Source organism: Falco biarmicus, chromosome Z, assembly GCF_023638135.1.
Source record: "Falco biarmicus isolate bFalBia1 chromosome Z, bFalBia1.pri, whole genome shotgun sequence".
Lineage (NCBI taxonomy): Eukaryota > Metazoa > Chordata > Aves > Falconiformes > Falconidae > Falco > Falco biarmicus.
In genome coordinates this window covers 47,396,122-47,421,735 of record NC_079311.1, presented here as the reverse complement: position 1 = coordinate 47,421,735, position 25,614 = coordinate 47,396,122, and the positions used below count along the sequence as shown (strand labels likewise).

At 40.6% G+C, this 25,614-nt stretch overlaps 1 protein-coding gene across 1 annotated transcript in view; it reads right to left on the bottom strand.

Moving 5' to 3' along the window:
* RORB (RAR related orphan receptor B) overlaps positions 1-25,266 on the bottom strand; it is a 144,479-nt gene extending 119,213 nt beyond the window's left edge. The window contains exon 1 of the mRNA XM_056325496.1: positions 24,823-25,266. Coding sequence (XP_056181471.1) covers positions 24,823-24,829 — 7 coding nt within the window. The 5' untranslated portion in view covers positions 24,830-25,266. The remainder of the gene's footprint in view (positions 1-24,822) is intronic.
* Positions 25,267-25,614: the final 348 nt, after the last annotated feature.

Genomic DNA, 25,614 nt, shown 5'->3' with positions numbered 1-25,614 from the left:
ACATGGTTCTGAGAAAAGTCCAGACAGTTTATTTAGACCAATACACTGATGGCAAGTAAAGGCAATCAGATACTAGATGACTTTATTGGGTGGTTTGTTTCAGAAATATTACAACAGCTTTCTAATTTGGTAAATTCTTATTGCCACCCTGCTTATTTCAGTAGGAGCTTTTTATCCATCCTCTCCTTCCCTCAACTTTTTCTATATATTATTTTCTATTAATCACTCTTTAACTTTGTATCAGTGTGTAATATGGCATGGGGGAAAAGTGGTGGCTGCATTCAATTTTAGCCATTGATGTTTGAATGCCCCAAGGGAAAATCTGCTATCTATAAAAGAAACTTAAAAAAATACCCTGCCATTGATATAACAACATGCAGATCTCAGCAAGTATGACATTAATATTCAAATGTTCTGGGAGTGTAGCTATCATCACCCCTCCTTTTCAAAATAATAAAGCTGAAATGTAGCAGGAAAAAAAGCATTAGGGAGACAACTCCAGAGCCTCTTCTGAATATACTGCTCATCAGTGCCAATTTTACAAGAAAATTTTGGAGAAGAGATGGTAACTGAAATAAATGAGGGAGCCAAAATATGGGAAATGGCTCACATTTTATTGCTTGATCCCAGTTACCTGACCAGCTCAAAGTTACTAGTCACTCATTGACATGTGACAGGAGTTGACTGGCAAAGTGACCAGGACGTGATCCAGCAATATTAAATAACATATTATAAAAAATATACTGCAGAGGCTTATGTACATTGAAAGGTATTGGGAAATTTACTTTTCTTTGCAGAGAACTAGCAAAAATGATAGCCTGGTGATGGCTCACCTAGTGGAGTTTAGGCATGTAAGTGAAAAACAGAAATTAAAGTAGTAGCAAAGCGGAACAAAATAGCAACAGAAGTTTAGAAATAAAAGCAAGGACAAAGAAGCAGTAGAAGGATGAATAAACTATCAAAACCCTACAGAAAATTTCTTTTCCATATTTGAAGTTCTTACAAAGGTAACTAAATAGAAATCTATCATTATCCGAATACTTCATGTTACGACAGATATCATGATGTCATCATTTCATGTAGCGACACCTGAATTTGGGACATTGTGTGATTCAGTCAGAAAGTCTGTCTCTTGAACTTTTTTGTTTGACTGTTTCAATTGTTTAGCTAGAGTTCGCCAAAAGGAACTCTACACTCACCAACACTACAGAATGTCAATTGAAAAGTAACAGAGAGGACAGCTATCTAGGCATGCGGTTTACAAAATTTCTTGTGATTCAATTAGTAAGTGTTGCTGACAAAAAAAGATATTAGTCTGTTAGATATTATATCATCATAGCTGCAGAAAGACAATTGGGATACAATTTCCAACAGGTCCATCACAAAAACACCTCTCAAATAAGAGAAGAAGAAACAGAGTTTAGGGCTGCTAACCTAGCGAAAAGCATGAAGGGAGAGAGTACAGGCCTAGCAGGACACGTGCCATTAAAGGGTTATAGGCAGCAAGCTGCTTAGCATGGGATCAAGAACAGACTTACTGTCTGAAATGAGAAGTGAAGTATGTTGAGGAAAGAGAAATTAGAGAATGGAGTTACAGAGTTCGGGTGCACTGCCAAGGAAAGCTTGGCATCAGAGGAAGGATGCTGTAGTGAAAGGGTGGCCTCCCTGAAGGGGTGGGGGCAATACAAAATACAGGGCCAGGTTTGCGTGTATTACTTCAGTGTTAAGATAGCTATCTATGATCTGAGCAACAGTCTTTAAGCAATGAAAAGCAGCCCTTTCCTCAACCAGCACCTAAGTAATAGTAGACAAGTGATGTCTAAATGCAGGCTGTGCTGCACACGCTGTAAATGCTTAATAAGAAAGCGGTTTCATTGGCAGAAGACAAATGCTTTCATTCAGGTTTACTCCAAACCTCAATGAAGTACAACATCAGAAACAGCTGGAAACACCTAGGTAGAGCAGAAAAGACAAGAAGAATGCTGAAGGGAAAGGACCTGAATTAGTGAAGCTCACTAAGTGAGAGAATATGGTAATGTGGCACAAGCAAAAGTCTTTGGAGACATACTCAGAACGAGCTAAGGAATATGCACACATGAATTCTATACTGCAAAGCTCTCTCCTGCATGCAGACACTGTTCTGAGTACTAAAATAAAAAATAAATAAAAAAATAATTGCTAGGAGCCAGGCCTTATTTCTTACAGAAACACATAATGTTTTTTTTAAAAAAAATCTTCAGTTATTTGTGTTGAAGTCAACTACACATAGCTCAAGTGATCAGTGTATCTTTGGAGACCCTCTGTCTTTGTCTTACAAATAGCGAGTGGAAAAAGATTGAGTGATTTTACCCTGTCAGCCAGCAAGATCAAGTTTATCTTACATAAAAGAATAAATTATTCAATTTGTTATCTAATAGCTTAGCAGAAGTCAGAACAAACCCCCTTGAGTTTCTGAGAAATATCTTTATTGTGCACATGGACAGAGCTGAGGGACTGAAATAACAGATACTCTGAGATGAAAATCATCCTTACATTCAGTAATTCTTGCTCTATCCCCAGTGAAATCAAGGGGACCATTTGAAGAATAATCTCCTATGCAGGGCGGTCCATAAATTTATAAGCATTAACCTGACTGGGTGATTATGTTCAACAGTATCTTGATACTGTGGTAGGACAGCAATTGAGATCCCAGCTCTGCTGCTGCTCTGCTGAACTGCTGCCCACAGCTAAGCCTACTCCTGGTAGCAGGATAACCTTCTGAGGGCAGCCCTGTCCAACACTATTAAGTCTATTGCTGATCCATGCTACTTATCATAACACTCGTACTAAGCCTGACCTTGTGAACTTGTGATCAGTGTGGACACACACTCAGTACATAACTGGGAACCAAGATATTTTACTTTGTTACAAAGCATGGAAGGGAAAAATGACAGCAACAAAACCCTCCAAACAAAACATTTTTTAGGACATAATAATCCATCTACATCCTTGTTTACTGTTTGGTATTTGAAGTTGTTAATTTAGAAGACACCATCATCATTCCATTAAAAGTGAATGAAGATTTCTAACTCTCACAGAGATCTCCTAATGCACTTCTAATTATAATCTTTAAAGACTGATATAACTCACCCATTCATGCAAATTATCATCTGGAGAAAATTATCACAACTTCAGTATTTTCAGCTTTTCAGCGGAATGGTGATGATTAATACAAGCTGAAAATCAAGACAGTTGTTTTTACTGCTGCATAGAACAGAAACTAAGAGCTATATATGTAGAGGCATGAAGACACCATAATACTCACCTTCAGAACTCACAGGTTTTAGGGACTTTATGAGGGGTGGTGAATACTCTTAGCTCCTCATCGTGACACTGTTCGATTTTGGACTATCTGTTCTTTAGAAAAGCAGGAAGTAAGGAGAAGATCAAAACAGAACAAGAGTGAGTATGGTTCTTCAGCACTGTCATTAAGTCACTTAAGGAGGAGGGTCTTGCTCCAGTTCATGACTCAATAGCTATTTCTATCCAGTTTCAAATTTGGAAAATAGATCCAAGGTCAGAGTATGACATTCAGATGTTCAGTCTTGCTCTATGGAACTAATGGATCATGCTTGCCCTACTTCTGATCCATGAAATCTTTGAAAGCAGTAAGTGAGAAGCATCAACAAGCAAGATGGAAAACCATCTCCACTCCCTTCTTGCTACAAACTACCCACAGCAATGTCATTATGGTACTCCTCTGATCTAAGACATCATCACAGTTACTAAGGTCCTGTGGAAGTACTCTTAACCCTGCCTTAATGAATAAAAAGCCCCCATCATCTCCCTCTCCACTTGTGTTCAGCATACAGCCTGCTCTATTAGGTATATCCTTGTCTATTTATGAATTTGATCCTCAAAAGAGCACAGGCAGAGGAATGCTTTCTGCACTGTAAGAAAGTATAGATGGGAGATGCAAACAAAGGTGGGAGAAAACAGGAACTTTTGATTTCTTAAGAATCTAAATGTTAAAGGCAAATAAGCTTACAGAGATTCTGCAGCTAAGAAGTTTTTAAAGTCACAGCTGTAATTGACCACTTATCACAGGTGCTTAGTTGCTTTTATAATAATTTGGTGGATAATAATCTAAGCTCTTAAGGAATTAGAAAACTACTAGCGTCCTCTCCCCAGCACAAACTTACCTTCAAAATCAGTAAGACATTACAGTGAAGTCAGTAATTTCTATAATATATTTAACCTTCATGGATGCAGCATAAACTGTGTAAATGTATCAAAGACCTATGTAATATTGTCCAGGATAGCTACTGAATAATTTTGCAGGTACACCCTCACTGGTGAAAACGTTAAAAGACTAACCTAATGTTATTAGAAAGCCTGAATTGCACGCATGACCTTTGGAGATTCAGGGGCTTAACAACATAACTTGACCATTAAAAGCTATGACTAGTGAAAAGTTGTGATTTTTAAGGGCTAATATTATAGAGGAGAAACAATCCATGCTCAGTGAGAAAAGTTGCCATTTGGATAATGAAGAGCCAAAAAATAACTGAGATCAGAAGAATGTAGAAAAGTCAGATGAAAGATAGTAGTGGAAGAGAAATACATGTAAAAGTAGAAGAAAACCAGAACAAATGTAAAAATATGTAGAATATTAACGATAGTAACGATTAAAAAAATCGTAAGGACAAAACCCCTAAACATGTAATGAAAGAAATAACTGATAAAGAAAAATGACAATTTCAAGATGTAGAATCTCTTTTTTCTTGTAACAGGCTGAAAACACCAGAAGAGTTTGTTATTACTATTTATTGGCTATGCGAGTTTGGAAGCAACTGTGGCAAAGCTGTTAGATCAATGTGATGTGGTCCATACTGGGGTTGGCTGCAGTATGGAATGCTCTGCCACAGATAGGCAAGAAAACATATCGGACCTAATTTATCTTTTTCAGTTTTCTCCTACAATGTTACAGCTGGGAAGGAGCCCTCAGACATCCAAGTTAATGACCTCTTTAACTTCAGCAGAACCAGCATTATCCGCAGAAGAACCACAAAAGAGAGTGCAAATGGGGCACAAGCACCTCCTGCCTGTCTGCAGGCTATGTCTTCCAAGGGTGCACTTCAGAAACTTTTAACACATATGTTCCTCTTGACCTTTTCTGGTTAGAGGGGATATCAATATCATGTGATGGTAATTGATAAGGCTACTAATGATACTCACTGTTACAAAAGCAACCCTGTCTTGAACTTGAAATTCTGAAAAACATTCAGGGAATATTTTACAGACAGCAGAATTACAGAACAACCTCCCTATCTTCTTGTTCTTCATGTTTTATTTAGCAGGTGAATATAATGTTTCTCAGCGCAGTTCCACTCTATATGAACCCTAATTTTGCTACTTTGAGTAACATTTGACTGATCTTCTGCTCACATGATGAAAAAGGAGCAGAACCTATACCATGCACATACATGAAGGTCAGCACTAGACTAATATCGACATCTGTTAGTACAGTTCTGACATACAGTGCTTTCACCGTTCCCTGCTTGGTTTTACTTGATCAGAACACATCCATCAACCTTCATACATGCTGCAAATGTCCCATGACTGTCCTACCAAGCTCCATGCAATTTGCAAACTAAAAGAATCTAAGATATTATATAACAGTGTGATGAAAGGACCAAATAATGACTCGCATTTCTAAACTGCATATACACTGTCCTATGAGAACACAAAAACTCCTTACTGTCCATACTATCCTTGCCCTGGGCTGTACCTGAAAGCATCATTTGCGCAGCCTACCTAAGCCTTTCAGGGAGCAGCCTCCGGACTGCTTGCCATAGATAGCGCTCCATGGTGACACCCTAGAATGATCCCCAGAAACATCTCTTTCTGCCACAGAGACTGCCTGGACTCTGTCTACAGCTGGCTGCCTGCAAAATTAAACCCTGCTTCCCCAGGAAAATCATTAAAATAGACTTGAGCTATGGCCTGAAATGTCTCCTCAGGAAAAGGCTGAAATGTGGGCAAGAGGAAGACTAACACTGACTTCACATGATGATTTCCTCCCTCCAAGATCATTATTGTAGGCCAAAAATCAAGCCAGCAGTATCCATTTCATAGCATTCGCAGAACAATTACTACAAAACATGCCGCATCAGATATTGCGCCATTCCTGCAAAGAACATAGCAACTTCATAGTGTAGCTGTTAGGTTTTGCGAGATGGAAAGATGCTGAACAACCTCAAAAACATTCTTGACTGTTTAGGGATAGAAATGAAACAGAGAATACTTCACAGGAGAAAAGAGAATTCACTTTGTGTGGCATTTTGAAGCCTTGTTTCTCTCAGTTACTCTCAGAGGTTACACATTAGGGAACACAAACAACAGATAAAATAGATACAGAAAAAAATTCCATGAGTCATTTGTAGCTACAGCTCCTATGTAACCACATCCTTGACTGGCTTCTACACCCTGCTCTCTCTCTTCCTTCCTTCCACCTTTTCTGAGTAAGCAAATAGCCAATCCACTAGTCCTGATGTGACCGACCATAATCACAGCCTGTCCTATCCTGGCACATCTTAAACACATCATCCTTTGGGCTGTCATGCTAGAAGAAAAAAGGTGCCCATCCTTCCCTCCTGTTTCTGTCTTGGGCCTCAGAAAAATCCAGGATTCATATTCCCTCTGTTGAACTGAAGAAAGATTATTTAAATTATTTAAATGACTGCATTTGGTTTTATTCTAGATGGGGATCTTCCTCAGATCTGACCAACGTAACATTCACAAATGTTTCCCTGGCATAGCTAGTCTGGAGATGAGCTACACACTAAACATGCAGGCTGGGAACACTGCAATAGAGCTTAAGTCATAGGAAGAGTTTGCATGTAATGCTTTTTGGGGCACTTGTCCTGTGTTTTTTTTTCATCCAGGATTAATGTCTAGCAAGGAAATCCTTAGTTTTAAACTGGAGTGAGATGTGTCCATCTTTGATGACTGAGGTTTTTTTAAAATCAACTCCTGTGGACACAGAGGTACAGTTAATTTAAGAGTCTTCTTGTAGGTGGCCACAGTGAAAGATGTTTATTTTGCCACTGACAAATTTTCATGAAAACTTCACCTCATCGTCTTGGTGGCTTTCAGCCTCATTTCTCAGCAAGTGCTGAATTTCGTAGCATTACACAATGTGCAAAGAAAAGATTCCTTATCCAATGCTTTAGAGCAGTTTCAGGGGAAAAAAAATCCCAAACAAAACCCACAAAGCAAAACAGTGGAGATTAAGGAGAAGCAGGGTTTTTCAGCTTTTTTTTTTTTTTTTTTTTGAGAAGGGGAGCTTTACTTTTTCTACATCTACTGCCTAAATGAGGAGACACAAAGTACTTGGTCCTTGTCAATAACAATCTTTATTGGCCCTTGTTGAGTGTCAAGTGCACATATTGCCCTGGAACCCCTCTCTCTTGATTCAATGTCCTGTGGAAAAGCCTCTGCCCTAAATTTCCATCCTCTCCTGTATGCGCATTTTTACTTCTTCCCCACATCTCTCTGCCAGGCCCCTTTGGTGCTATTTAATTATGCTGACCTCCAGCAGGTGTTGTGAAGTCATGTGGTTAAGAAGATGACAAAAGAACCCCTTAGTGGATGGATAATAGTATGAGATGAGACAGTGAAGACATGCTATCAAGTAGATCATGGGCTTTTGTATAGACCACCAGTTTTCAGCATGGAGAGTTATTATGATCTTGTTAGAGATGCTCTGAGAACCAGTGAATTAAGTATGCAGTACGCAGCCCGATGCTGCCCTAGAGAGCATCTCTGGCAACTGAAAACACTGGAAGAGTGGAATAAAGCTTAGGAATTATTTAGGAGACTTTGAATGACATGGACACAGCCCAGGAATCAAATAATTACCTGAAAGTGGAAAGATGGCATCTCTTTCTTTTCAGAGCACCTGGACACCTTTATAATCAAAAATTACTTTGGAAAGAATCTCTACAGTAACACTTTGGCAAATGAAGAGAAACTATGGATTTGCCACACCTGCAACAGAGATCAAAATACAAATAGTAATAAATTTCACTGTGTTGCTGTGGAAAACCTTTGAAAATGTGCTGCTTGATCTGTGCTCTTAGTGCTTCTTTCTTCAGTAATGTTTCCCCACAGAAGGACTAAATAATAGGTTCGTCCCCCTTATTATCGGAATTTGGATGAAAATACTAGTACAGCAACAGCAAAGCTGAGATCAGTGTAATTCTTAAGAAGCAAGTTCTGCATTATCTTTGGTAGAAAATGTATGTTAAGAGTGTTGAAGAATGCTACAAGAAAAATATTTTTAAACATTAATTAAATGATTAAACCCTACCTTTCCTTCTCAGAAACATGATGGGCAAAATTGAAGTATTTACATTTTGGTGAGGCAAGATAGCCACATGCTATCTTGCTTCTTCAATTTCTGCTTTAAATCAAGTTAGCAGAATTAACTTAAATTTTAACAAATTACACCATCCCAAAATCTGCTTTTGTCAGTTCAGTTTTTCAGCCGTGACTCTACGCCAAAACACAGTCCTCAAAACAATTCCTTTTCCTAGATTATTTGAGTTCTCAGCTAACTATTCAACATACCAAACCAACCTTTTTTAAAAAGGCAAGGTAACGTAATGATCCCAAAGCTTCTTACCTGATCTCAGACATTTTTGCTTAAAGAGGTAATATTTCCATGCGGATCACACAATGTTTCTGAAAATTTCTTGTATGCTACGTTGGCAGAAGAGAACACTGGCACAAGATCTTTTTGAGGGATTCTTAATCACACCATAGATTAAAAGGGAATTTTCTGTTGGTTCATATTCAGTTCTTTTTCTCCTCAACATACCACAGAGGGGATAAAATCTATTTGGAAAATAAAGGAAAAAAATATCACTGCAAACACTAGCTTCCTATCCAAATTGATTTATACAAGAGAAAACAGAATCAGCTCTATTTGTTTAAATGTTTTTCTAAAATACCCAGGCTGAATTTATTACAGAAAACAAGGACGGAACATCTCTTAAGTCTTTCCTTTTGCTACTGGAGCTGACCAGCTGAAGAAACCAACTATATGTCCAGACCTTTAACTGAAATCTGCTGCTGAAGGGAATTATACTGTGGTATCGGCTGGTGCAAGTCAGGCCACCTAGCAACAGAAGCAGCAACTTTCAGCAAGGCCCTATGACATAAACCAACAACTGCCTCCGTGGGCACCAGCTTGTGGAAGTAGCAGTATATTTGCTAGTGAGTGCTCTTCAGAGAAGGAACAGGAAGCCAGTTGAAATTAGACGATAAAGTATAAATACGACTTCCTCAAAAGTATGCACTTTTAAATGCATACTTTTGAGCTGACTCAAGTCAGCTTTCCATATGTTGTTGACAAGCCTATGTTTTATTTATCAAATACTCTTTGAAGGCAATGCTCATGTAAAATATGAACCCACAGGATAACTGGGGCAGCCATTAAAGCACCAATAAAACCTCAAGTTAAATAAACTACTGGGGGATTAATTCAATCTTGACTAGTTTTAGCCAAAAATGTATTTCCACCGCTATCTGTAACTCTAGATGTCAAAGCAAGATTTGTGTGTTGATAAGAGGATAGTACACTACTCCAAAGTAATTTTTCTGAATTTGTTTCATATTGTACTTTTGAAATAGTAATACCCATAAGGCACATCTGTAGTGTGGCAAAGCAGAGCTCTGATGTCAAGACTCTGTGGAAATGAGTCCTACTAAGATTCATGGGGTTACGTGAATACACAATACAACTCCACTCATGATGAAAATACAGGCGGGTAAAATGCAGGAAAAAAATATCCTGAAACGTCATGGGGCCCTAAATCCGGGTGGGGGGTGGGGCAGAGATGACCTTTGCAAAATTATGTGCTAGAAGAAAGGAAAACCATTCCAAACTCTCAAAAAATAAAGTCACTCAAACAAAGAAATAAGAAATGTAATACATTAAGTTTTGAGACTCCTGAGAATGTTTTTGTAATATTCACAGAACTAGATCTCATATATGCTTCTAACAGTATGACTTAATTAAAAAAAAAATGCAATTTCAGAAAAAAAAATCATGCATGTTGATGCATTTCTGCTTGACTTTGATGGCTTTCTACTTGTTATTTAAAAGTAACAAAGCCACAGCACACATCTATACCATCTTCTCATTATCACAGAAGTACAATGAAACAACATGCATCTCTAGTTCAGCCCTCCTTTAGCAGAAAGTCCAAGTCAGCATTTTTAGTAGAATTTATTTTAAAGGATTTACAGAAGCAACTCAAAAGTATCAATATTCACAGTGCAAACTCATATCCTTGTTCTGCTATCTCTTGCTCACTCTGCCTTTTTTAAATTTGCTATAAAAGCTAAATTAGCTCTCAGGGGCACTGCACTGCTAAACAAAGATCTCTTCTAGCCCATTGTGATGGAAGTAAATGTACTTAGAAGGGAGATGTGCTTGAAGGAGAGGCTAAAGTGTCTCCCTCCCCCAATTCTCTAATCTTTAACAATGGTTTCTTTACCCTGCTTCACAAAATCGCTCACACTCAGTCATACACTTGCCCCTCCTCCTGACAGCCTTTTTTTTCTCAGGTAGATTTAGCCAGCTGAATTTACTGAACAGGAATAAAAACCTTTTTTGGCATAACTTGCTAAGCTGTTCCAACATTTGCATGATTCCTTCCTCAGCCTCTTCATGGACATACACATTCAAAATAAATAAGAATACTCTTTTCAGCATCAGGACAGCTATTTCAATAGGATACATCCACAATCCAATGTGCAGAATGTGCAGCCTTATTATAACTTAACAACAAGCCAGTTCTGCTCTCTGTGTGCTTTCCCATCTACTGTTGCTATTATCAAATTTCTACTATTTCCTCAACTTTAGCTTCATAACCACAGGATTTAAAGTTGCAGACACACTTATAATATGCCTCACTATGAGGGATCCCAGCTTTCACTGGAAGGAAAAGAAAAAAAAAGCCTCAAACCCAACAAAAACCTGAACTGCACAATTTATTTCCTGCTTAGTTATAAAACCAAAAGAATTAGATATTTTAAAAGTTTAAAATATTAAAAATACTGTGAAAACATAAAATCAAGAATGTTGTATTCAGCTGACAAGCCTAGTATCCAGCCATATATATATGTTTTGTTTCTTGAAATTTGGCATTACAGACTTAAATGGACACTAGTGACTGCCACTTCCATTGGACTTTGAGAAAACCTTGTTCACCTATAGTTAAAAAGAAGAAATAAAGATTCCTGTAACATAACTTTTCTGCTGACAGACAGAAAAATACAGAATAGTGTTTCAGAACAACTGATTTAATCATGGGCTCCCTGCAATGCTTAAGAACAACTCTATTTTTCAGCTCAATTTTCTATTTCTGAAACCTTAGAAGTCTGGAATATGTCTGAATATACTTAAATATTTTTGACAGAAAGGCCCTAGTAATTAGAAATGTCCTAGGATCACTTATGAGAAGCCCGTAACAGAATAGAGACTCGTGTTTGTGTATTAGATTACTAAGCTTATTGTAACACACAGGATTCTCTTTATTTGACACAAAATTCTAATGCTCCTGTCATTTCTGGTGTGCCCTTTTCGTATGCCTGGTCAGTTCTTCAGAATTTTGATAAAATTTGTGAACTTCATAAAAGCAGACTCAAATTCGGCATCTAACCACAAGCAGCAACTTCAAGTATTTTACATCTTTGCTGCGTAATACTATGCTTTATTAATATATCTTACTTCAGAAGCAAACATCTCCTACCAAATTAAATTATTTCAGATTAATGACAGACACAGAGACTGTACAGATTACAGATGAGGCTCAACACGAGGTTGGTAGTGACTGAGCGAAACAAAAATGCCATGGCACTTAGTGGCCTGTATGAAACAGGCTGGTGGTCTCAATCCAGGATTTTGTCCATTAAAAAAAACCCCAAAACCTACCACATAGAATTAATTGGCACCCCTATGGGCACTGTCAGTAACAAAGCCAAAGTTGTAACAGCCACAGGTTATAACGGCCACAGGAAAAGGGACTTTCAAGGTCACTGTTGAGGCACAATAGTGAAACAGCATTGGAAAGAGGCAGCGCCAGTGCCGTCGGCAGTTCAGCTCCCAGGACCTCTGTCAGGTCTGCACCCAACAAAATCAGCCTGACAAGGACTTATGCACATCAGTCACCACACTCATACAACTACTTGCATGCCAAAACCCCCTTCAGGAACAGGTCCTTAATCTCTGCAGGGTACAGAAGAACCATTAATCTGGCAACTTTCTGAAGTAAAGAATACATCACATGTAAAGACACCAGAGAGCAAAACCCCTGGTAAAGTTTTAATTTGACTGATTTCACAAAATTCCATTGCACAAAAGCTTTCTGCTTCTTCTCCTTACTGTTTAAAGACGCTGCCTGTACTACAATAGAAGGGAAAATAGGTAGAAACATGTAGGTAGAAACAGTCATGCAGGCCAAGAAAGTACATAAACAACGTAACTGAAACACACTTTTCTGGCTTTCTTGTACATGAATAGTTTATAAATGTCATTACAGAAATCATTCATCAGAGTGTGTAACTATAGGTTAGTCTCGTGTGGACAATTACAAACTCATCTTCAACCTCCTTTCTAATGAGTCTAATGCACAGTGTGGAAGGATCATATTCCAGGTTTGTCCTTAACACCTATTCAATGGCTGCCTTCTGAGTCTGCCAGTAAGAGTATACTTGTGGCAGTCACAGCTCCCAAACTGAAGAGCCACAAAGGCTGCAAGAATATGAAATGGAGCAATAAAGAACAAGTAACTGACAACCAGTGGAGATGGGGATTTAAACTAAGACAGCACACAAAAAATAATCTAAAAGGTAATATGCAATTGCAATAAAAACTAAAGCCAATAAACCTACATCAGAATGACCGGTTAGCTCTAAGAGCAAAATCTGATATCCAAAAAGGATTGTTCTTCACTGTAAACTACAAAAATACATAGATACGTCAGATAAGTTTGTATGCTTGGATGTGACTACATCTATTGGAAATACATTTTTTAAAAACTCACATAATGAGGAAGTAATACATAATTTTTTAAGGAATTGTTCATAATGGTCTTATTGCATAAATGTATCAAAATATCACCTATTCCTTCATGAAATGTGAAACATATCTATACATAAACCCAAACTATGAAACCTTTTCAGTTACCTTCCTGAGCAGGAATTTATATTATTCTTGACAGTATGCTTAAAGTTCATCCTTTGACTTGTTCCACAGTTAAGCATATATTAAAAGTCTTCTTTTGGAGGTTATGAAAAATCACAATATGCATTTAATAGCATTTGTAGTCTTAAAATTGTTTTACCCTGCTGCTCATTTCTGCCCAAAAGATAATGTAAGTTAACATTGGGTCAAGATCTGATGCATTCCTAAATATTTTAGTAATAGCATAAAGACTTTCCTCTGAGACATACACCCTCCTGTAGCTCAACTGATCCTGAGAACGGATGAAATAGATGTTAACGGTTGACAGCTTGGCTCTCTGCCTGTTTTATGCTTAGGGCTTACACAAAACTACAGGGGGGAGGCAGGAAAGCAGAGAATTCATGTAAATGAACCTCCTACGCTACCAGAGTAGTTTTCCGAAAATTCTGATTTCCTTTTTCTTTCTGGTTACGGAGAATTCTGCTATTGTTTGGTTGTAATAAGCTCTGTGGGGCTGCTACAGAAAAAAATGTTAGTGAAGGGTAGATACTTAAAAATCACCCTGGTCTTGGAGAAATGGAGAGCACTGTAAGAGCATTCTTTGTTTATCTTCTGAGCATGCAGAAAAGATCTAAAAACATTACTTCTATCTCACAAGAAATGTTTTGCTGCAATCAGATAGGACATTATCTCCCCACTACCACACATTTCCACTTTCTCCAATGCTACATAATAGACAGTTTAAAAAACAAAATCCAAAGATACAGGCAAATTGTTTTACCAGGCAAGAGAAAGAGCAGGTGCTAGCAACCAAGCAGTACTAGGGAAGGAAGCAGAGATTCATCTCTCAAGCACCTCTTCTATCTCCAAGGCTACAAGCATACAAATGTATGAGAGGTACATGATGGAGATGTAGCCAGGCCAAAATTTAACCATTTATTTCTTCCTGACAGCATATCCCAATCAAAGATTAAAAAAAAAAAAAGGAAACAAAAGGGTGAAAAGACCAAAATGTTTTTTCTGCAATACATGGGCTGGTATGATGCATGCTCTAATAAACCAGTTACACGTTTTCTAACAAATGAATGAAGTTTAGCGTCAAGGACTTTTCTGAGTGTACTCCTTTTTAACTAAAGTGACTGGAAAAAATGCAAAGAAAGGGAGACAGAAAAAAAATAACAGAAAAATAGAAAAAAAAACCCACCCAAATTTGATTCAATCCAGAATTTAAAAAGATCAGGTTTGGATGTATTTTGCAAGTGACATTTTAATTTTGCAAATTACTAACTTGACTGAAGTGCAGTGAATGCCAAGCTTGTACAGACAGCTTACATAACTGTATATGTGATGTTCCAACTTGCAGCACTCCTGAGTAGCTGAGCTCTGGATATGCATAGTAAAATGAATGGGAGCGGATGTCTAATGTTAGCGTTTAGCTGAATACCAAATAGTTTGAAGTCCTGTTACAACAAATCTACATGCAACAGCAAGTAATAGAAAGTAGCACAATGAATACATTTATATTGTACATGAATTCTTTTCCTTATTTCACACCTTTTTTCTGTAACTTCACTTTTCTCTCTCTCATTTCTAGCAGGATGTTCCTGTAGTTAAATCCACCTGCAATGAGTGGAAATTGAGAAGTCCAGCACTTTGTAGTAAAGGGCCATTCATGTCAAACCCCCCTTCCATCTTCTCACTCTTCCTTTTTATATTCTGTTATTTTCCTTTATATTTCCACCTACTTCGTCCACATCACTCACTCACACTCTCGCGGAACGGCACCCTTTGCAGTTAGTTTGTTGTTTATCCAAATTCACCATGCTTTTTTCCTCTGTTTTCTCTTGCAACTGTTTAAATTGCATGTTGAAAGCATATATGTCAGCTTTATGATGCAGCTGGAACAATATTTTTCTCCTACATTCTGTTGATGCCTGAAAATGGATTGCTGTAAAGGTCATATTTAGAGTCCCATTCTTCAGGGCACTCCCACTACAGTCTGTAGCAACTGCTGATTTAGAACACATCTTGGTAAATGGTCTTTTACAAAAATAAATACTGGGATTTTGAGAAATTCAAATCAATGATAAATGAAGACAGCAACTTCTGCATAGGCACCTGAATTAAGACAGTGCAAGCTGTCTTCCTCTTATCTGCTGAACTCAAAGTAGTAAGAGTTATTTAGCTCTCTCATCTTCTGAAAATCAGTAGATTGTAAACAACCAAGGAGCCCTATCGTACCATTGGTTTTACAGTAAAACATTCCATTCAAGACTATAGGGAATTCTTGTTCAATATTAAAGATACAGCTGGGATCAACCACAGCTCTACAGATACATTTCACTCAGTTAATGTAATATACTGTAACATATATTTACCTGAAATACTAACACATATGAACAGTTTCTCCAGAAATCTTTTATGTGATAACTGTTGCTTCTCAAAATGCCAGAGTAGATATTGCATGAAAAGTTTCCTGAATTCTTTTTGGGTTTTTTTTTAATACTACATTGATTATTAAGAAAAGTATGGCTAAATTATGGTAGTTACTATTTGATGTTTCATCTTGAATATTGCAATAGCTGCCACAACACTGGTAATGCGTTTATTCTCAACCAGTTCAGAAAAAGGATTTTACTTCCATAAGCATGTAGATGTGTTTTGCAAATTATAGTGGAACATAATGACATTCTTTAAGCTATGCGACAATTTGTAGTTTGAGTTATTCTCAATGGGTGTTAGTCAACCATATTTTGTTGCTATTGACATTGTTGTTTTAATTTTCCTCCTTATTCCTACTAATCAACTGAGAGATTATATTAATCTGAATTTTCCAAAATTTGTTATGGCCAAGGGGAAACTAGTATATATAACAATTGCAATCCCTCAGTAAAGTGCATCCCATTCAAATAAATGAAAACTGTTTTATATATGTGCGGCTATAGTACGTACTATTTAATACTCATTTTTTTTGACATAAATTTAGATTATTTAAAATACATACATAGATTTTTGAAAATGTTGTGGAAGTGTTGCTAATTTTTACTTTTTCCAATATAAAGCAACATTAATTTTAAATGCAAATCTCCCACAATTATAGCTGCCACATCTAATAAAGATTAGTGGTACAGTACTGCTTACATACCATCTATAATATCATATATATTATTGGTTTCTGTTCATTAAAAAAACCCAACAAAAACAGTTAAGTGATATCTCTCTTATCACATTTCCATATCCTTATGTATTGGCATACTGAGAATCACTTGTGTCATTACAAAGAGAAGTCCAGTCTGCTGACAGATACCAGTAATACAGTTCTTGTGTACTTTTCACAAATACATTGAAAGAAAAAAATTCCTAAACAAACTGAAATAGTCTCTTCTTGGTGATCAGCAGAACTCTCCAAGAGAAAAGGGTTTTTTTCTTCGCAAACATGAAGTCACCGAATGGCACCGTGCCTTACTAAATACGTTTCTTCTCTAGTGCCATTACCTCTCCGTGCCACTAGACTGTGCTGTGCTTGTTCATATTTGTGCTCCCACTGCATTTGAATATCTGGCCTCAGTTGCTGTGCATGGTCTCGCCTTTCTTTCAGTTCATTCCAATTAAATACTAAATACAGTTCATTGTACAAATATTGTACAAAATCCCCCAAACAATGCACCCTGAAGTAAGCAATGCTTTTCATAGCCAGCTTGCCACTTCATTCATCTTCCAGACAGACAAATATGAAAAGAAACAATAGACCACCTGTTTCACTACTTAATCAGGACCAGAAATATAACATTTACTTCATTTTTCCATCTTGTTTTGAGGAGCAAAACTGGTTCTGCACTGTTGAAGTGTGCAAGCAGCCAAAGAAAAATGTGGTAGCAGTGCAGTGTTAGGTTTTCCAAAAAGCACTCCTGTGTCAGGCTCTTAAGTTTGTCATCACCTAGTAAAATCAGGCATATTTTTCAAGACACAAAGAGAAGAAAACACACATGAGTGTCTTGAAACAACATTTTAAAGTAAAAATATTGTCCTTAGTTTTGTTAAACTCAGTTTTATAGTTCATATATAGGAAATTCATTAAGATGTCATGCTCCAAAAAAGATTCTAATTTCCAATAAATCTTTTGGAAAATGTTTTGCTCGAGTTTTCGCTCTGCTAGCTAACAAACAGAAACATCTACAGTATCCAAATATTTTTCAAACAAGTATAAGCTTTTGACATGTAATGCACACTAAATAACCTAATCTTGCCAAATTATCAAATTGCACAAAACCTATAACACTTCACCTCCTGTTGTAGTGGGAATGGTAATGTAAGAGATGCTTATTTATAAACAGCCTTGTCTTCACTTTTTACACTTGAAGTTTATTTTAGAAGAACCATAATTTCATCTGAGACCAACAACAACCTGCTCCAAAACATAGTATGTTACCCTCTTGACAGCTCATTATTTTGACAGTAGACTGAACTGCAATTTAACAACTTCTTCTTTGTGTTCTTTTGATCTAGCTTTTTTCCCCCCTCATGAACACCTTCACTCAAAAAAACCCTCATAACACATACTGCTTGTAAGAGTAAAGACATTTTTAGTCTAAAGAATTGCTTCAGAGAGTGAAAAAACTAAATGCAATGGGAATGCATGTCTTGTTTGGAAATGTTACTTTGAAGGATAAAGTCACTTACGGCTACTGTGAATTAATCAAGCAGAAATAAGACTCTTTTAAAAAGAATGATTTTGGTGCAAAAGGTGTTTGTCATGCTTAGGAAACTGAAGAGATCATGGATAACTAAAAGGAATCAGTTAATTGTGAGACACCTGAAGAACATCTATAAGCAGACAGAATACTTTAAAGACTGACTTTATAATAATTGTCAAAATTACTCCTAGAATTATACTGCTTCTTTAGCCATGCTAAAATGTTTTATACCTGTGTAGCATACTCATGCCTAAATATAAATGTATCCATTTTCCTAATCTTTACTTAAAGATTGATTTGGCCAGTATTTACCAGCAGCAATGTAGCAATCAGCACAATGATAACAATTAAGCAAAAGAATATATTAATAATTGGCAGAAGAACAATGTTTTTGAATACTTTTTATATGTCAGCATTAGCTGAGAAAACCAGTAGCTTGTTTACCAACACCGCTTCCCAGCAAATATGAATTTCCAGACAAGCCAACAGCTGCACTTGAGCCAAAGACTAGTAGGCAGTTCGGAATAGAAGGTGATTTTATTCAGTTTTCAGGGTAAAAAGATTTTTTTTAACACAGCATGCTTCTTAAAACACTGATTCCCCACAAGCCTTTACAGTCATTCATGTTTCTCATAATACCATCATTGGGTTTCAAAGGGACACAGGACACACACCCTCAATTCAGTTTGCCTTATTTATGTGAGTAGTCCCATCAAATCTAGCTGAACCACTCACATAAACAAGGCCTATGATAACAGGAAAATGCTTTCAAAATGAGTATGTCTGTCAAGCAAGCGTAATTACTTGACGTTTACTCTTTAATGAGTATGTGGGTTTAAATGGCCATGATCCGTATCTGGATAAACATATGATTTTTTAAATTTATTGCATTTTTGTGCAGCAATAAAAGTGTTGATCTTCCTTAAAAATTGTGTGGATGCATTGTAATTGACAATTCATCGAAATAATTCATCATTAACAGCAAAACAACAACATTTATGTCAAACTAAATTAGCCTATATACTTGTAGCAGAGACAGAAACAGCTGTCTTTCTGTTTGCATAAATTTCCAGCAGAATGTGTCTGGCAAAGTTAAGCAAGAGCAATGCTGCTTTATAAAAAATAGTTCCAAGACAGCAAAAATCCAGAGGGCCAAATGTCTCATCAATAGGACCACTCAAGTAAGCAAGCATTGTTCAGTCAAACAAGGACCAGGCCATCACAGCTTTATTCCATTCTCAATCCCATGCATACATCAGTTTTTAATATGTTCATGAAAGCAATATTAGAAATTAGAAAACAGCACAATCCAAAAGGCACCCTCTGTGTGCCACCCCGATGACACCGTGTGATGTCTTATTCTCAAAGCTGCACTGCAGACTTTGCCCAGACTGCATACAGAATCGGAAGGAACAAAAACATTGAACTTGATAAACATGAAGCACAAAAAATAACATTTTGACATCTGTAGTTTGTCTATGAAAATCATTATGGAAAGCCTCAACTGTGCTAAATGCACAAAACTGTTAAAACTGCTCTTTAAAGATACTTGAGTTTAATTTAAAGTGTATCAGGTTTCTTAAAATTTACACTTTGGTTTGAAGCTGATTGAATAGGTTTATTACGAAGCTCAACAGTAAGTGATCTAGGGCAGTCTTCGAAATGTAAAACAACATGTAAGCACTAATACTACTACTAGCTCATGGTTGTGTAGTAATGCTGAATGTTTCTATTGTTTTCTTTTTAATAATGTCCCTTTTGTTCTATGGAACTACAACTGGTTACTTATACAACTATTACATTTAGCCCAATTTATCATAAATACCGTTATAACACCTGTGATTTCCCTCATTAAGAGCTCAATAGATAGGGTCATGGGTTGGAAGGGCAGCATATGGACTACGAAAGGGCTAGTTAACCCATTATACTAGTGCACTAGTAAAGCTCATTTCTATTCATCTGATTAGTTCAATCAATATTTACTCCTGTGCACATCTTTTGTCTTCAGCTAAAAAGCATACATTCTTCAGTTTCATAGCACAGACTGTGATTTGTGAGAATTCACTGCACTGTTTAAGAGGAAAGAAGATGATTTCTTGGATGGCTTGGGAATCTTTCAGTCCTTTGATTTTGTTTTCCTGTATCATGTAACCAATACCTGTATTATGGCAGATCCTACTTCCTGTGACTGTTTAATAACACACAGTACTGTTAAAGGTATACCTCATCCATACCTATCTTAATAGGCACATCTGAATATCATGTATAGCAGCACCTATTTAAAAAGGAATTCTGACTTCCAGTTTACCCAGAACGTATGTTGGTTTTTTTTTTCTCCTGGTATATTTTCCCCCAAAACACTGCAACAGTTTTAATCACAAAACGCAAATTAAGCAATCTCTACCTGCAATCATGTCTTTCATCAAATGGGTAAACCAAGTTATTGTTTGTCACTGTATTTGTAAAAGGTCAATAGTCAACATCAGACACTTCCCATACCACAGAAGAGAAATTGTTTCCAGCTAATGCACATGATATTTTCATAGTTTTTAAATTAACTGTCATATTACAGGTTGCCAGACTTCTATCAATCAAAAACAATTTCCTCATTAAAAACAAACAAACAAACAAAAAGCATCAAAGCTACCCCCACACATTTTCTATGGTAAAAATTCTAATGACATTAAAACAGATAATGTTTTCTATTGATGAACTTTCATTATGTACTCCCTTTCCCTCCCGTCCCCCACATAACAACAATTAAAGATAAATTTAAGATGTAAATATGATGCAAAGTAGAAGTATTGCAGAGGTACCTGCAATAGGCCCTCAAGCTTTAGGTTTGATTTTCGTTTGATCTAGAGAGCTGTCACTCTATATTAACTATACACATTTGTATTTGCTATTAAGTAACACAGTAACTGTTTATTACTGACTCCTGATTTTCTAAGCATTTACTACCATTTTTTAGAATCTGACCTGCAAAGGCGTAACACCAGAAACTTGTGCTCCATCACGTATCAAGCAGTCTTAATGATGTCAAAAAACATTATTCAGGTAAGTAGTAGCTCGATGCACCACGCTGCGGTGACAAACAAGGTTTGCTATGGTAGGATAGGGTCCTGTTTCTGTCAAAATCAGTATCCCTTTTCTCTTACCACCTTTGTTTTAAACAGTCAATGTGTTTGTTCACATATTTTAGGATATTAATAATACATATATCAAATTCAGTCATATTTATTTTTCCTGGAATAACTTGTGAAGTAAGTTTCCTTTGCTTTAATGTGCTTATAAAAATTCCCTGCACTCATCTATTAAGGAGAACTTTCTCAGTTATCCAGCCTATTTGTATATGTTACTTAATAAGCCCTCTCGCCAATATTGCAGTAGGTTTTGTTTGATTCACACTTCCCTAATTGCTTACAAATATTACAGTGATGCTAAGAAAACAGAGTAACTATGTAACATGTATCATTGCTCAGTCTTGACACCAACAAGAGAAAACACAGAAAAAACTTGCTCAAATACGTTGGCTTCAGGGGTTTGCGGAGCTTCTTTTCTTGAAAACATGAAGGACAAAGCTTTTTAGTAAGACTCCCAACAGAAAGCTTAAATATTACTTTTTCATTAAAAGGGGTACTCTGTATGACTGCTTTAGTGTCACTTTCACAACTCAAGTAACTGTGATCGTACACTTGGGTTTTGTGTGTGTACAGGTACCCTGTGCCCAGAGTAAAATTACATGATTTTACATTCTTTTTTTGACACTTGGCATTTTTTTTTAATGTTTGCCTATCAGCTGCATTATATACAGAATTCACTAATTTCTAACAGATTTAAACTTTACAGATCAGTCTAACAAAAATTATATTACAAGATAAAACCCCGTAAGTTTTATTTTCTTTTTCATTAAGCAGCACAATGATTTTTGTGCATTTTCAGTCCTCTTTTTCTAAAAAAGTATAGTGAAGTACATCTTCAGTGTTTCCAAAACCCTTGCAGGGTGTTGGCAGGAGTGGGACAGGTAGAAGGAAGACTGTGATGAACAGTCACTGTAAATGTAATTCTTTTGTACCTGTCTTTGCCTCTATAAAAAACAGGTATGAAAGTCATCAGCTTCCAGAACTTTCATTCCCGGTTCAAAGGAAAATATCTGAACCTACCATAACAATGCGAGCACCAAACCCACAAGTGTTCAGCCTCCTGTACTGGAATACTGTTCTGCTATAAGTCAGCATGGCTATACATCCTGAAAGGGATTAAAACCACGATTTGAAGTACAGGAAATTATTATTTTGGACAGGACTTGACTAATGACTATAATGTAGCGGTACCACAGCTGAGGTGTGCCCCAAAGCCGGCTGGGCTTCCATAGGATAGGAGGACAGACAGCCCCTATGGCTGCCCAGTGCTTTGGGATGCAGCAGGCTGATGCTTTCAGAAGTTCTTGGCCCCCATCTCTAACATGGAGCAGGTAAGCAACCACAGCAGCCTCTGCACGCCAGGCACGTTAGGCTGAGCACATCAACTGTGGCTTGGAAGCAATGCAGCTCAGCTGGGAAAGTTTGGAGGAAGAGCTCACATGCGTAAGAGAGCGAGTGAGCACTTCTTCCTTCAAACCCAATGGTGACTATAACATAGTTGAAAAGTGTATCTCCACAGGAGGCTTACAGCTGTCTAAAAGCATTAATTCATGGAAGCCCACAATCTGTTAATTGTGATATACATGCATTTCCTTTATTAGGAAAGTCACAAATGCAACGGACAGATGCTCTATTAGCATACAATGTTCTTGTTCATTTGAAGTGGTGTCAGACGCTGTCCTCATCTTGACATACACCTGATGCAAAGCATCGGTTCGGTAACCTCTTGCACACCAGTTTCGCGTAAGGATGAAAGTTGCCTGTTTGTTGTTTTTCCCCTCCCTCCATCCCAGCCCTTCTTCCTCCCACAGCCATAAATCCCCTACTGAGCGAGCCTAAATACGACGCAAAGATAAACTCGCATTCCAGGGGCAGCGCGCACCTCTCCGTGGACAGCAGCGCAGCTCAAGGGGCCGGCGGAGGCGGCTGCGGAGCACGGACACCCCCCACACGGGATGCCGCCAGGTGTGCGGAGAGATCCGTCTCCCCCCTCCTGCCCAGGGCCGCTCGGCAGCCCCGGACCATGTTTTAAGGGAACGGGCCAGGGGAGAGGGGCCTTTCACCAGGCACTCGCCGAGGGGGGCTCTGCGCGCCGCGGCAGCGCCGGCCGCCCCGGAGCGGGGGGAGAAGCGGGGGCGGCCGCCGCTCGGGTGGGCAAACCGCCGGGAACGCGGGGCGCGGGGCTCCTGCAGAAGGGGCACCAACGGACCTGGTTCTAAAACACCCCCTCGGAGCCACTGATCGGCTCTGCTCGCATTGGAGGTGCTCCGGATGGGGTAGGGGCCAAAAGAAAAAAAAAAAAAGGGGGGGGGGGGGTTGGAGTGCAACAGAGGCCGCTTTACAGAATTTAGTTTTCTCCCGTTTCCTGTTGCTCTTATGAAAGACAAATACTGTTTAGCAAGTTATTGCCAGATGCCTCAAAGCGAACATGCTATCTTCTAAGGAAAGCCAGAAAAAAAAAAAGTTTTTTTCGTTTCTCAGCGTAAATGGCAAAATTACAGTTTCTTTACAGAAAATTACACAAACGCGTGATTTCTTAGCGCTGCTAAGGCACTGCTACAGGAGCCGATTACGCCACAAGAGGAAAACCCGGCTAAAAGTTGTTCAGCGTGTGCGTCCCCACCCGTTAAGGCAAACCGGAGACCCAAGCAAATTGCACGCAATGTCGCTGTCAACCCCAAGCATGTGCCGTTCCCGTAAGCCCTTCTCTCCCGCCCCTGCACCCCTGGAAAGACCACTGATTGCTGCCCCTTTACCACGCCGTGGGGCGAGGCAAGCAACCGGGCCGAGAACCGGGCGATAAAGGGGAGCGTGGAAGACGGGGGCCGCATGCGCAACCCCCGGGGCCGGCGGGTGTTGCTCTCGTCCCGGTGCTCGCCTGGCCCGGGAAAGGGGCCCGGCAGCGCCTGGCCCTGGGACACGGGTGACAAAAGCGTTCCTACGCCCCCGCACCCCTCCGCGGCCACCTCGGTGACCGGCGTGCCCGCCCCAGAACGCAGCCCCTCTCCAGCCCCAGCCGTGCCCTCAAGACAAGCACCCACGCCGAGGGGTGTCCCGTTGGTGGGGATGCTCTGTGCTCTCCGTTGGGACCCTCGCCGGCTGGGGGCTGCAAGCCCTGGGGGAGGCTCTGGCCGCCCTCCAAGGGAGGGCTGCGCAGGGGGCACCGGCTCGGGGGGCTGCCGCAGAGCGCGGCGGTCCCGGCGGCCCCCGGCAGCGCGGTCCTGCCCGCCGCACTAGCGACCCCGGGGGAGAGGGGCCCCGCGGGCGACGTGCGGGTCGGTGAATGGGCGAAGGCAGGGAAGAAGTACTGAGAATAACTTTTGGGGCGGGAAGGGGGAGGCCGCCCCCCGCCGGCAGTGACCCGGGGCCAAGAGGCAGGCGGATTCTGCGGTACGGGCCAAGTGCCGAGGGCGAGCGCGCCCCACGGACAGCCGCGGGTGGGGACTTCGCGACACGACCGCCAAGCACTTGCCCCTTCCCTCCCACCCCGCCCGCTGCGGCCCGGGGCGACGCCGGGCTTTCTCGCACAGGTACGTCGGGGGCGCCCCCGCCTCCCGCGGCGGAGGGCGCTCGGGGCCGGCCACCGGTCCTCCGCGGGTGCGGGGCACACGCCGCGAGCAGCCACGGCGGCGGGCGGGCGCGACCCGCCAACTTTCTCCCGCCGACCCTCTCCCCCGGCACGAAGGCTCCTCCCGGCCCCTTCCCCGGCAGTTTGCCCAGAACAGAGCCGCCCCCCGGGCCCGCTTACCTCGCATGGTGTTGGCTCCCCGCTCCGCGCAGTCATGAAGCTGGGAGCCCGGGAACAGCACCACAAAAATCCCGTCTCAGCACCCGCGGAGGCGGCAGCCGCCGCAGCTCTGCTCCGCCGGGAAAACCATACCTCCGGGGCGGCTCCGCGGGGCGCGGCTCCGCGGGCTGCCCGCCGCCGGGCGCGCTCCTCCCTGGCGGCCGCCCCGCGCCCGCCCGCCGCGGAGCCCCTGCGGGGGTCGCCTGGGCCGCGGAGCGGCGGCGGGTGGCTAGGGGCGAAGCAGGGGAGAGGGAAGGAAAGGAGTTACGTTAGAAAAAACAGGAAAAACACGCGGAGAACGAAGAGGGGGGGGCTGCGTGGATGGCGGAGCATGTGCGCTTTCACATGACACCGGCGCCCCTCAGCAGCTCCCCGGTGCGGATTTCCACTGCGCAGCCACAAGGACGCGCGGAGCGGGAGTGAGACCCAGCGAGAAAGCGGCAAAGAGGCTTATAGCGGGGGGCGGGCGGTGCCGCCGGCACGGCCCCGCCCGCTGTCAGCGCCGCCGCCAATCGCCGACGGCCCGCCCGGCACCGCGGCCGCGGGCGGCACCGCGCCACCGCCACCGCCACCGCCACCGCTACCGCTACCGCTATCGCCCCGCTCCCGGCCTCGGCCCCGGCCCCGGCCGCGGCCGCGCAGGGGGCGTGCGGCTCCGCGGGGCTGCGCGCCGGCTGTTCCCGGCAACTTTTGCTGCTCTTGGGAGCGCCTGGCTGCTGGCGGGTCTGTGCCTGTCGCCAGGGCTGGCCCTAG